General features: G+C 38.4%; 1 protein-coding gene across 1 annotated transcript in view; it reads left to right on the forward strand.

Moving 5' to 3' along the window:
• The window catches only part of ARHGAP10 (Rho GTPase activating protein 10), a 392,686-nt gene that overhangs the window by 249,534 nt on the left and 129,596 nt on the right, over positions 1 to 13,556 (forward strand). Inside the window, exons 14-15 of the mRNA XM_069105012.1 lie at positions 2,590 to 2,677; positions 10,587 to 10,645. Coding sequence (XP_068961113.1) covers positions 2,590 to 2,677; positions 10,587 to 10,645 — 147 coding nt within the window. The remainder of the gene's footprint in view (positions 1 to 2,589; positions 2,678 to 10,586; positions 10,646 to 13,556) is intronic.

Raw genomic sequence — 13,556 nt, forward strand, 5'->3', positions numbered from 1 at the left:
AGAGCTACAGTAGGGGCTAAACAAAGCAGATGTCATCATTAAATCCAGCACCAAATATGGTGAGCCTTTAGGAGGAGGGGGCCATCAGGTGCCCTAAGAAGAGATAAATGGATCCAGGTCAGAAATGGAGCCAGTCATAACTTCTGTACCAGCCAGTGGTAGGGTCCTTGAATGCTGGGTGAGGTAGGATGACCCATTCTCAAAAGAAAAAAAAATGGAAATAGCAACACTTAATAAGAACTTCTTTTGGGTGATGTCCAGATCTTTGATTTCATCATAGGATAATAGATTTAGTTCTGGAAAGGACCTCAAATGTCTAATCACCTCATTTTATCAAGATAACCCTCTCATTCGGGGCGGCCAGGTAGCACAGCGAGTAAGAGCACCGGCTCCAGTGTTGAGAAGACCTGGAGATCAAATCCCGGGCTCAGACACTTAGCACCCACCCAGAAACACCTGGCCGTGTAACCTTGAGCAAGTTACTTAACCCCAATTGCTTAGGGGCAGCCAGGTGGCTCAGTGAGTAAGAGCACCGGTTCTAGTGTTGGGATGACCTGGATCAAATCTGGGCGCAGATACTCAGCACCACACCCAGAAATAACTGGCCGTGTAACCTTGAGCAAGTTACTTAACCCTGATTGCTTAAAAAAAAAAAAAAAAAAGATAACCCTCTCATTTTACTGATGAGGAAACTAAGCCCCAGAAAGGTTAAGGGTCACATAGACAGTAAATAATAGAGCAGACCTACGGAGCCAGGTTTTATGACATCAAATCCAGTGCTTCTTGTGCTGTCTCATGCTACCTCATCCAAGTGGAAACTCCTCCTCACAGTATATATTGGCAAATTGTCCATTATGGCTGGTCATAGAGAGTTGCCTGGGGAAATGTGGAAATTAGATGACTTGCCCTAGGAAGGTCACCCAACCAGTAAATGTCAGAGTTGGGTTTTTGGACACTGGTCTTCCAGATTCTAAGGTTGGCCTATGCTGTATCTTGTTACAGTGACTTTATTGGCTTTTGTATAGATGGAAACAGTGCCTTATCTGTGATCCATTTTTCCTTAACTCTTCAAGAGAGACCAGTGGCCCATGGAATGTGTTATGCTCTAAACTACAGAATCAAGTTCTCCTGATGTATTTGCTGTTGATTTGATGACATACAGGAAGCCATTGTTCTATTTACTATAGTTTCCCATCAGGTCACAAGGGACACACTATATTCTTTTGACCATACCCATTGTTGGTACATTTCTCATAAAAGGAAAGTTGCCTTAGTTGGCAGTCTGTGAAAGACCATTGGGTCATAGATTTAGACTTGGAAATGACTTTAGAATCCATCCAGTCAGGTACTCAAAGTTTTAAAAAAAATGTTAAAAATTGTTTTTTACATGTAACTGGGAAATAAAATATATAGGCAATGGGGTATAGAAATCCATCTTGCCCTACAAGAAAGTAAGGGGGGGGTGGGGGAAGATATAAGAGAGAGTAGATTGAAGGAAGGGGTATTCAGTGTGCTTGCTATCTTAGGTGGGGGGTAGGAGAGAGGGGGGGAATGTGTAACTCGAGATCTTGTAGAAATGAATGTTGAAAATTAAAAAATAAATATAAAAAATAGAATCCATCCAGTCAACTCCCTCATTTTTCAGATAACCTTTCTGGGATCCAGAGAGGTTAATTTACTTCTCTAAGATCATTGCACAATATATGCCAGAGATGGGATTTTAAAGTCTTTAATTTACAAAGTCTTAAAGACTTCTTTATCCATTGTTCTTTTCATTGTAATACAGTGACTGACTTGTTCCCATTTTCCTCTTCCATTTTGTTGCTGGTGTCAGTGACCACCTTCTTCCTCTAGATAACTTGGTAACGCTAGCCTAAATTATACCTATGGTACTATTACTGAGAGGTTTTTAATAATTCATATATTATGGGTGGCCAAGTGGCTCAGCTAGTAAAAGCACCAGCTCCAGTGTCGGGATGACCTGGGGATCAAATCCGGGCTCAGACACTTAGCACCACACCCAGAAATAACTGGCTGTGTAACCTTGAGCAAGTTACTTAACCCCAATTGCTTAAAAAAGAAATAAATAAAATAAAAATAAAAACATTGTTGGGGCGGCCAGGTAGCACAGCAAGTAAGAGCACCGGCTCCAGTGTTGGGATAACCTGGGGATTGAATCCAGGCTCAGATACTTAGCACCACACCCAGAAATAACTGGCCATGTAACCTTGAGCAAGTTACTTAACCCCAATTGCTTAGGGGTGGCCAGGTGGCTCAGCAAGTAAGAGCATGGGCTCCAGTGTTGGGATGACCTGGGGATCAAATCCAGGCTCAGATACTTAGCACCACACCCAGAAATAACTGGCCATGTAACCTTGAGCAAGTTACTTAACCCCAATTGCTTTAAAAATAATAATAATAATTAACATATTGTACCTGGTTAATAATTGATATTTGATGCATTTGTAGATGAGTATGGAGTTAACTATTTTGATTTTGGCCTGATAAGAATTGATGATTTGTTGGTTGGTAAAGAGTTTCTCTGGTTCTATGAGGTTTAACTTTTTCATTTCTATTTTTGCTCATTAGATGCTAAAACATGCAATGAAGTGGACCTCGAAAATTCCTTAGATTGGGAAGTGAAGACTATAACAAGTGCTCTAAAACAGTATTTGAGGTAAGTATTTGAACTTCAGTTGGACTAGATGGTTTGTTAAGGAAATGGAATATTAACTGTGTGGAAGCCAATGCTTTGTGCAACCTTCAAGATGAAATTTAAGAAAAGATCCTACATATGTAATGTTTCATGGAACTTTCCTCAGTTAAAGTTAAGTTTTGGTCAGGCTTCAAGTGGTCAGAATGTTGATGGAGAACTCATTCTGGGAAAGACCAAGTCTTGCTTGTCAGAGCTCTGACACTTAGTTATTTATTTTGCTAAAGACAGATGGATATACAAAGTTGAGGTTATAGGAAGTAATGAGGATGGGTCAGTGCATTTCACTGAATCTAGGATGGGCTCATGGAGAGTTCAGGAAGAGTTTTGTATTTTCCCTTCATTTATCTAAATTGTCCACCTCTTCCTAGCTCTTTTAACATTGTAGTCTATGCCAAGCCTCAGCCCTTAAGTGTGTCCTTTTGGGGGGAAAGAAAGCATTGATTTTGCCTGATAATTAAACAGATTTTTCAGCACATAATTGGCTTTTAAATCATTCTTCATGTCAAAATCAGAGCATCTGTCATGTGACTTGAGTTACTGCCAACAACAAGAGTTCAGAAAGGAAGGTGGGACCTCATGAGATTTTTCAAATGTTGCTTTTAGAACTTGGGAACGCCCGATTTATGTTTGTAAATTAAACATCAAAGCTCAGGGTTCTTGCGGACTTAAATCATGGAGAAGAGAACCACGTAAACACCATGGGTGTATAAAGCCTCTAGAACTTTTCCACACAAAACTGAGAAGGAGCTTTGATTTGATAAGCTTTTTCAGCGCAGTTAAGTTTCATAGTCAGTATGAAAATGTTGAAAGAATGGGAAGAAAAGAAAGGAGAGTAGAAATGTGGGATTTAAAGGGGGAAAATTATTTTATTAACTAATTTTTCTAATTGCAGATAAAGTTATGGGAAAAAGCATATAAATTTTTTATGAGCTGAGTTGCTTTAAAAAAGAGAAATGTAATTCAATAGGATTAGGCTTATGATTCTGGAATTAGTCTGTACATATGCAGCCTGAGGTAGAAGGAGAAATAAGGAGAATAGAAGTAAGTGCTGAGAATTATGATCATGATCCACACCTTGTGGTTAGGATAGGGCCTCATGATTTTGTAAAAGATAATATTATTTTTGTTATTTTAAAATAGGCTTTATGTTTCTGTCAAAGTAGATAGAATTTTTGATTTTATGAGGCATAGTTTTTTCAGAAGACACAACTATATAATTCAAATGCTCTGAAAACGTCGATAGTTTAAAAGGGTACTGATCACAACTATTTTTTGATGATTTCTTTATAAACAATGTGTAATTGAGAGGCTACTTGGCATACTAGATACAAGCTTGAGCATGAAGGCATCAGGAAGTTGTGGGTACAAATCCATCTTCATATGTACATTTGGTAGCTGAATGACCAGAGGCACATCATTTGACCTTGATATACCTCTGGTAACACTTTAGAACCTAAATCTTAAAACATAGTTTGTAATCATCATTAGTGGAAGGAATTCCCATACTGGAAATTTCTCAGATAAACACAAGCAGTGATATTTGTATTGCAGTAACCTTGTATTGCAGTAACCTGTGACATAAGTTATCATTTTTATTATTAAGTTGTAGACAGTTGACCTTGGGCTATACTAATACACCCAGTACTTTCAGGCTTCTGTTATACCATCTTGTAAGTGCTTCAATTAAATGATAATAATTATTATGGACCAACATCCAAATAATATATTAATAGGTATTAATAATACAATAAAACAGAATAACCAATAATATTAACATTAATAATATGTTAATATAGTATAGAAATATATAATATAAATATATCCAAATAATAGTAGTAGTAGTAGTAGTGATAGTGGTGGTGGTAGTAGTAGTATTACTAGTATTAGAAGTACCAGTAGTAATAATAAATGTGAGACACCTTGGGTTAGTTGATAGAGATCTAGCTTCAATCATAAATACCTTGGCTCAGGTTCTAATTCTGACATATAAATCACTTAATCTTTTCTGGGCAACTCTCTTATAAGACTATAAATTGAAGAGAAGGTGTCAGTCTGCCTTAGTAGAGGGAGTTTCTTCACCTGGAAATCCACTATACCAGCAGTCCTGAACATATTCTTTCTACAGCCTATGATGCCTCCCTTTTGGTGTTTGTTGCAGTGTATTTTTTTAAATAAACTTTTATTGATGTCTTTTGTTTTTTACATTATCATAGTTCCCTTCCCAACCTCCCAGAGAGCCATCCCATGTAATAAGATGCTATTTCTTAGAGATGAAAAAAAGGAAGAAAAAAATTAGTACCAACTTAACAATATGTGTCATCTTCTCAAAGGGCTTATTGGGAGCATCCTCTCCGAGAACCCTCTCGAAGGCCCCAAGATCCTTTAATGGGGTTCATGACATCAAAATTATTTTTATAATAATATTAGGCTGTTTTACTTCCTAGTACTGTAAATATCAATAAGTATAATTCTTATTAAAATTCCTTGAACCAAAATACTTGGGTTTCACTGTCCTATGTCAGTGATATCATAATTCTTGTGCCTATGCCTTTGCCTATACCTATGCCTATGATAGAAAAAAGAGGTTCCCGGTCATGTAAAGCAGGACCTGGTCTGTGTTGCTGGAGGGAGCCAGCTCGCTTGGAGTCTCCTGTCCCAAGGCAAGCAAAAGGATTGATTAAAAAATAATAACAACTAATATTTCTCTACTGCCATATGATTGTGCACAAGACTCCCACTGACCCTATGGAGCAGCTAGGACAGATATTATCAGCTCTATTTTGTAGGTGATGAAATTAAGGCCCAAGGATCTTAAACCATACTTATGGTTCTACAGTAAGTGTTAGATTCAAGACTTGAACCGAGGCACTCTGACTGCCAGTTAAGTACTCTTTCTGCTACCAGGGTGTATGTGTGTGTGGAAACACACATATATATGCGTGGTCTAAGATGTAAAGAAATAGAAGCAAACTAGCAATTATAATTTTCCAAGTCTACTGGGTGAATGCTTTTAGTCATAATTAATTACCTTACTCTTCTGGTATTAAGTTAAATTCTTTGCTTTTTTTGTTTTTCTCCAATGCTTCTTGTTAAAGAAGGTTAGAGTTGAAACCAAAGGATCTTTTTAGTTATGGCAGAGTATTTGTTATCTGGCTCAAGTTATTCTGTGATATACTTTATACAGCTTGGCCTGTGACCATTGTTACTCCTTCCATGTTATTCTCATTATTTTCCTTTGACCTTTTGGGTTTCATGCTATTTTGAATAATTAGTGTAAAGGGAGCATTTGTACAGTTGAGTTTTATCTGTCTTCACTCATATATATATATATATATATACATATGTATGTACATATATATTATAGATAGCTAGATATAATGAAGTGTTCAGTCTAGATATGTTGTCTCTCCTTGAGAAGATTGCCTATGTCTTGGTTGCTTTGAAAGATCTACTTTCAAACTACTCTGCTTAGTGTCAGCTCTCTTTTCCTGGCATTATTTATAGCTGAGATAACTGTAGTTAGGATTAGCCATTGCTGACGAATTTCCTGGGGAGACCCCGAGGAGGACACAGTGGAGTTTTCTTGTCCACTTTTCATTTTGCCTGTGGAGTTTTTGCCTAAGAAAACGAATTCAGCCGATAAAAATGTCGGCATAGCTATTCGAGGGAATGAATGTGGATTCTGTTGGGAAAGCGGTTCCCTCTCAGCTCATATCACCTCTCCCTCTTCTGATGCCCCAAGCACCTCAGCCAGAAAAAGCCCACCTTACCTTCAAAACCACCTACCAAAATAAAAGAAAGTCCAAGAGCTCTGAGAAGGAAAAGGATGTGGTTTATCTTGTGCATGGCATTTTTTTCTCTTTCCCGTCCTGGGTTCAGAGTCCCCTTTTTTCCCTTCTACTTGGTTACAGTCATCAGGTGCCAGCTGTTTCACTTCTTATTAGACTATAAATTCTATTTTCAGCAATGTATACATTATAGAAGATTTCCACTGTAGGGGAAATGGGGGTTTGGAGGAATGAGTGAATGAAAAAGTATTAAGTGACAGGCATTAGACTAAGTGGTGATGATACGAATAGAATAGGAGTGATAGCCCTTGCCCACCAGGAGCTTACATTTTAATAGTGAAAAACAACATATATGGGAGGACCGTGGCGGCCAGGGAAAGAGAGACGAGACAGGTGTGACAGAGGGTATGCATTCTGGCAGGTGAGTGGCAAGATGGTTTGGGTGGATGCCTGGATAGGATGTGAAGTTTTTTGCTGGGCTAGCTAGTGCGTTTAATGACAAAAAGCTAATTTGCAGTTACTCTCACCAGTCATCTGGGTTGGGTTTTAAGGCTGGAGCTCTCCAAATAAGTGGGTTAACTTCCCCAGGTGCTGGGGGACCAGATTCTTGAGGTCCAGCCTGATTGAGAAGGATGTGAGCCCAGGTGTAGGATTGTAAAGTATCCTTTCCACAATCCTATAATGTCTCTTTTTTGTTGTAATGTATTTTTTAATAAGTTTTTATGGATGTCTTTTGTTTTTTTACATCACCATAGTTTCCCTTAGCATCCCTTCCCTTCCCTACCTTCCAGAGAGCCATCCCATATAACAAATACTATTTCTTAAAGACGGGAAAAAAGGAGGAAAAAAAAATCAGCACAAACCTAACAATACATTGGAAAAATTCCCAAAGGTGCACTGTGGGACTCTTAATGGCCTATCATCTTCTCAAGGATTTATTGGGAGCATCCTCTCCAAACTCTTTTTTCTTATCATGCCTGTTCTTTTTAGTTGCTTACAATAGAATTTTGCTTGTGGTTAGACTCCACCTCCCCCATCCCCACATTGTAGCTGATAGAAGGTGCTAATTGTCCTACAGCTAATAAGGTAGATTCTCAATCTCATTATGTGACTTGTAATAGGACGATGGCACCCAGAAGCATATCGGAGGGAAGTCAGGGGATGCCATCAAACAGCATGCAGAGAGTCTATTTATAACAGTTGGCATTTGATTTGAGCTGCCCAGGCATTAGAAGTATTTATTATGCATGATGTAAAGTGGTTGTTGTGGTCTTATATCCTAGGTTGCACATTCATTGGAAAAAGTTGTGAATATGTTTCAGCAGCCCTGAAATTACAACCCTCATGTTGCTCCCTTCCCTCCCCTCCCCACCCCCTACTCCCTGTGTCCCTCCTCATTTTTTTCTTCTTAGCATTTTCTAGCTCTTCTCTTTTATAAGAATGCCCCTATTCATAAGTATTTCTTGCTTGCTTATTCTGACAGGACATAGTCTTAGTAGAATGTGATAGTAATAATAATAATACTAATAATGTCTAGCATTTAATATAGCACTTTAAGTTCTCCAGTGTGCTTTACAGATATTATCTCATTTGATCCCCATAATGTCCTTGGGAGGTAGATGCTTTATTGTCCCCATTTTACAGCTGAGAAAGCTGAGGAAGACACAGCTTTAGTGACTTTTCAGGGTTACATAGCCTTATTTGAACTAGGGTCTTCCTGAGTCTAGTTCCAGCTCTCTGTCCACTGTGTTGTGTGTCTGCATGTAACATAAGCACTTGGAGGGCCGGGATTATTTAATTTGCTTTAGGTAGCATGGTATGTTGCATGTAGTAGAATAGGGATGGGAAATGGACCTGTAGTTTTTTTGGCTTGAGGGACCCCCAGTTTCCAGGAGAGGAAACTCCTTCTATTACTTTCTTTTGGCACTGTCTCTTCAACCTCTAGTCTTCATGATTTGCTTAGGGCATTTTGAAGCTAAAAACTTGTCTCTAGGGTTACATTGTGTGTGTGTGTGTGTGTGTGTGTGTGTGTGTGTGTGTGTGTACTTGAACCCAGGTCTTATGTGCCACACTGTTTCTTGCAGACATAGGTGCTTAATAAATGTTTAAGGGCAGCTTGGTGGTGCAGTTGATAAAGTGCCAGGTCAGGTGTCAGGAAGACTTCTCTTCCTACATTCAAATCCAGCTTCACACACTTACTAGCTGTGTGACCTGGGGCAAGTCACTTAACCCTATTTGCCTCAGTTTCTTTTTCTGTAAAATGAGCTGGCAAACCACTCCAGTATCTTTGACAAGAAAACTTCAAATGGGCCCGTGAAGAGTTGGATGTGACAGAAAAATTACTAAATAACAGCAAAGATAAGTGTTTGCTGATTTGAATTCCAGGGTTCATGGATTTTTTTCTTTACTTTTCAACTCTTCCTTTCCTCAAGAATTAGAGGTTATGAATAAGATATTTTATAGACATAACAGCCCATCATGGCATGTAGCTAACGTATATAAAGTTCTCTCTACTTTACAAAGCACTTTATATACTTTTCATGGCACAGGAATGCCGTGTGTGTGTGTGTATGTGTGTGCATGTGTGTGCATGTGTGCATGTGCCCGCATCAAAGAAGGAGCTGTGCTCTGTGAGCAAAGCAGTATTTCAGCAACTCAAAAGAAACATGAAATGTGCAGATTTAGAGACATCTCAACTCCAAATGTTCATATGGAGCATTTATGCCCGACCTGTGATAGAGCTTTCCTAGCTTGTATTAGTCTGATCAGCCACACACTGTGTCTTGACCCCAACATGGTGATATCATTTTGGTCCTCTTTGAGAATGAAGGACCACCACCAACCACTGTCTGTCATATTTGATCCTCACAACATCCCTGATGGGTGTAGGGTAATTATTGTTGTTATTATCATACCATTTTACAAATGGGGAAACCGAGGCACAGAAAGATTATGTGACTTGCCCAGTGTCGCACAGTAAATGACTGAATCAGGATTCAGACTCAGGGCTTCATGACTTCAGGTCCACCTGGATCTCTATAGTAGATATAGTACTGTATTTGGGCTAGGTTCCAATCCTGCCTCTCATAGGTGCTAACTGGGTGACCCTGGACTTCACTGACCTCTTTCAGCCTCAGTTTCTTTATTTGTAAAAATGAGGGGGTTGTATTAGATGACCTCTAAGGTACCATATAGCTTTAAACTAATGATCCTATCTATGGTCTATATAATATGTGTGATATAATATAATATATGGGTAATGGGCAGATAGAAGAGAAACAGGTGAGAAGGAGACAAGAGATTAGTGGCTTTCCTTTAATAGTGTTTTAAGCTTTAAAAGGTGTTGCTAATATTCATTAATGATAAGAGTTTCACTGGGGTTTTACCTGTTTGAAAGAGAAGGAGGAAGTAGGGTGGTTTGAGCCATGTACTCCAGAAGAGGGAAAACCATTTTTAGGTTAGGAGTGCAGGGAGTGAATATTTTTGAATTTTTGTCATTACTAATATTTTTTTGCTTTTTCTTATTATTTTGATGCACCCAAATCAAGAGTTTTATATGTTTCTTCAAAGCAATTTGGGAAAAGGAAGAAAATACTGCTTCTTTTGATTTCTTTAAACATCTCATTTTTTTTTCAGTATTTGTTTAATTATCTGTAGAGAGATTTGAAATGACATTTCCACTATAATTATACAGAATGTCTATATCTTCCTAATTCCTAACCCTTCTAAAACAGTTTTGTATTGGTAATCCATACTATTTATCAATTTGTTTTTTTAAAATTATCCATTATTCTAAATTATCTTTCCTAAAATTGATTGTAAGGTATCCTTGGTTTAATTTAGGCAGTGATTTGCCAGCTGTTAGCTTTTGTATGACACTTTACACAAATAGCTCTTAATAAGGTGAGCCTTTTGAATTGGGTATCCTTGGAAATGTAGCTATGTGACTCTTAAAGGCTCCTCTTCAGGAAGGGGGTAACATCCCAGCACATTGAAAACCTTTTTTGTAACAAATACAATCAGATCTGATGCATGTGAGGTTGCTTTTGGTAATTTGATATCCTTTTATTTGTTTTTACCAGAAGTCTTCCAGAGCCCCTTATGACATATGATTTACATGGAGAGTTCATCATTCCTGCCAGTAAGTATTTATAAGCATTTCTTTGTTCAGCAGGCATTTATTGAGTACTTACTGAGGGCCTTCACATCAGAGACAAAGACCAAAATAGCAGACCAGTAGCTACTCTCTCTCTCTCTCTCTCTCTCTCTCTCTGTCATAGGGGCAGTTAGGTGGCTCAGTGAATAGAACATTGGCCCTGAAGTCAGGAGGACCTGAGTTCAAATCCTGCCTCAGACACGTAACACTTACTAGCTATGTGACCTTGGGCAAGTCACTTAACCCCAACTGCTCTCCAAAAAGCAAAAAAAAAAATTATTAAAGGGGCGGCTAGGTGGCAAAGTGAATAGAACACTGGCCCTGGAGTCAGGAGGTCCTGAGTTCAAATCCAACCTCAGACACTTAACACAAAAACTAGCCATGTGACCTTGGGCAAGTCACTTAACCCCAGTTGCCTTCCAAGAAGCAAAAAAATAAAAACTAAAATAAAAAAGCATTGATATAGATGAAAATCAGTACAAAATAATTTTTTTGGTAGGGGAAAGTCTTGCTTTAATCAGGAAGAAAGACTCCATGTAGGAGGTGGAGGTTTACACAATTTTTCTCCCCCATGGATTATGCTGTATGAAAATTTAAAAAGAAAGAAGAACCTTGGTTGAAATTTAATAATTGCCCTGCTTATTTTAGCATATTTAGGGAAGAGCATTCATGGTTTAAGAAAAATAGTTGATACTTATGTAGAAGAAATTAGCCTGTCATAGTATACTAAAAATGAGCATGGGAATCTCGTATTATTTTGTGAAGATTAATTTTATTTTTCAAAAACAGTTCCATGTGTAAAAGCATCCCAAAGGGAGAGTAATATAGAAGGGGACAGTTGAATTCACAGGGTTCCATTACTCTATATCCTATCTCCATCTTGGGAATTTTGGGATTAGTTTTCTTTTATTACTTTGCTCTCCTCCTGTGGACATTGGACAAGTGCCTAACAGTCACCCTGGCCTCTGGAGGTAGATCAGTGTTAACAGCTTTAATAGATTAAGGAAACTGAGGCCTAGAATAGACAAGTAATAGGCCAGATGGCTTAGCACTAACTGTAGAATTCAAGACCCCAGCTCTTCAAGTTCCCCTTGAGAAGAACTCTTTGAGGATCAAAATGTACTGATAAAACTCACAAATGATTGTCCAGGTATGTGGGAATACCCTTGAGATGAAAGGGAGTTATGAGAAATTTTGGAAGAAAAGAGTAAGTAAGTTGAGTCTGTTCTCATACTAAAAAATTTTTGTCTGTAATTTCATTTAGTGCGAAAAATACCAATAGCATGGACATTTTCCTACCAGGCCCTCTGTTCACAGTATATGAAACACTAGGGATCTAGAACTAAGTCTGCAGACTGTTGCTTTGGTGTTATTTTTGTTTCCTAGCATAATCTTCAGGGGGGAAATATCCTCCTGAGCTGAGCCTTTGACTAAGTCTTACTGTTGCCTAAACCTCACTTCAAAAGAGCTCCTTAAAGTTCTCCTTGTGAGGTTTACATCCAGGTTAGCCTGGAGTTTCCTGGTATGTTACAGTAGGAAAGGAATTCACCAGCCTTATTAGAACGAACCACTTAAAATAGATGTTTGAAAGCTGTAGGAATATAGTTCTGTTTGGTAATATTTTTCCACATGGGAATTGAGGGTTTTGAGAGAGAAGTTGTAGGAGGGAGGGATAGGGGGAGAGTTCTGTTGGAAGAAATTCCAACACATGGTTGGTCGTTTTGATTTTCTACCCTGTAGCACTTTTGGCAAACCAGGCAAAGAGAAAATTCAACTTGACTTGGAGGAGAGTGGTTCTGTCTTGTTTTTGCCTTAGAGACTGGAAAGAGCAGAAGGGCCCCAGGTCTGGTTGATCATGCTTTGGAAGTTGAAGAATGAGTGGTCACAGGGCAAAGCTTGGAGTTACCAGGGACTCTGTATGTTAACTGTGAGCAAGGTTTGCCTACTTCCTTGTTTTGGGCGGCATCAAAACACTTAACTTGCTGTACTTTATATAGATAAAGCATCCCCAAAGGTTAGATCCCATGAGAGGTAATAAGTGAAGATGGCAGTATAAATGACAGATTACAAAATTTCTCCTGCAGGAGTCTTTGGCATACTCACAGAGAGATAAATGCATTGACCTCATAGGACCTCTTTCAATTCAACAAGTCCTTGTGAAACACATACCATGTGTAAGGCCTTCGCCTGGGTCCTGGCAATGTAAAGATCGGAAGAGTAACAGCCTTTGCCCTTTATGGAGCTTACTTTCTCCTGGGGGATAAAACATTTACTTGGATGAACAAGTATGAGATAATTTGAAGAGATCACTTAACTAGGAAAGATGTGGAAAAATAATTTCCTGTGTGAGAGGGTTTTTTAACTGTCTTGGCTCCCACCTTGGCATTCTAGGAAAGACTATGGAACCCTTCTCAGGATGATTTTAATGCATAAAATAAAACACACAAAAATGACAAGGAAACCAAAATAATAAGTTTACAGTTCCCAGGTTAATAGCTTCCCTGCTTTAGAGTGTGGCCGCTTCTTTGAAACTTACAATTTTTCAAAAAATTGATATCTTTTGACCTTTCATTGAATCTTTTTTTTTAAATTTTTCAAATGCTTTATTAACTTCCAATTTACATCATTCATTTCCACCAGATTTTGAGTTACAAATTTTCTCCCTGTTTTTCCCCTACCCACCGCCCCAAAATAGCAGTCCCACAGGATATCCCCTATTCCAATCTGCTCTCTCCCATATTTCTCCCATACCCCTTTCGATTTTTCCAGTGGATCTCTATGCCCCAGTGCCTGTATATCTTATTTCCCAATTACGTGTAAAATAGTATTAATAATAGTGTATATATATATATATATGTATATTTGAATATTTGAGTTTAAAACTTTGAATTCCAGA

This window comes from Petaurus breviceps, unplaced genomic scaffold (assembly GCF_028583685.1).
Source record: "Petaurus breviceps papuanus isolate PSGF00001 unplaced genomic scaffold, PetGlider_PUasm1.0 76, whole genome shotgun sequence".
NCBI classification, from domain to species: domain Eukaryota; kingdom Metazoa; phylum Chordata; class Mammalia; order Diprotodontia; family Petauridae; genus Petaurus; species Petaurus breviceps.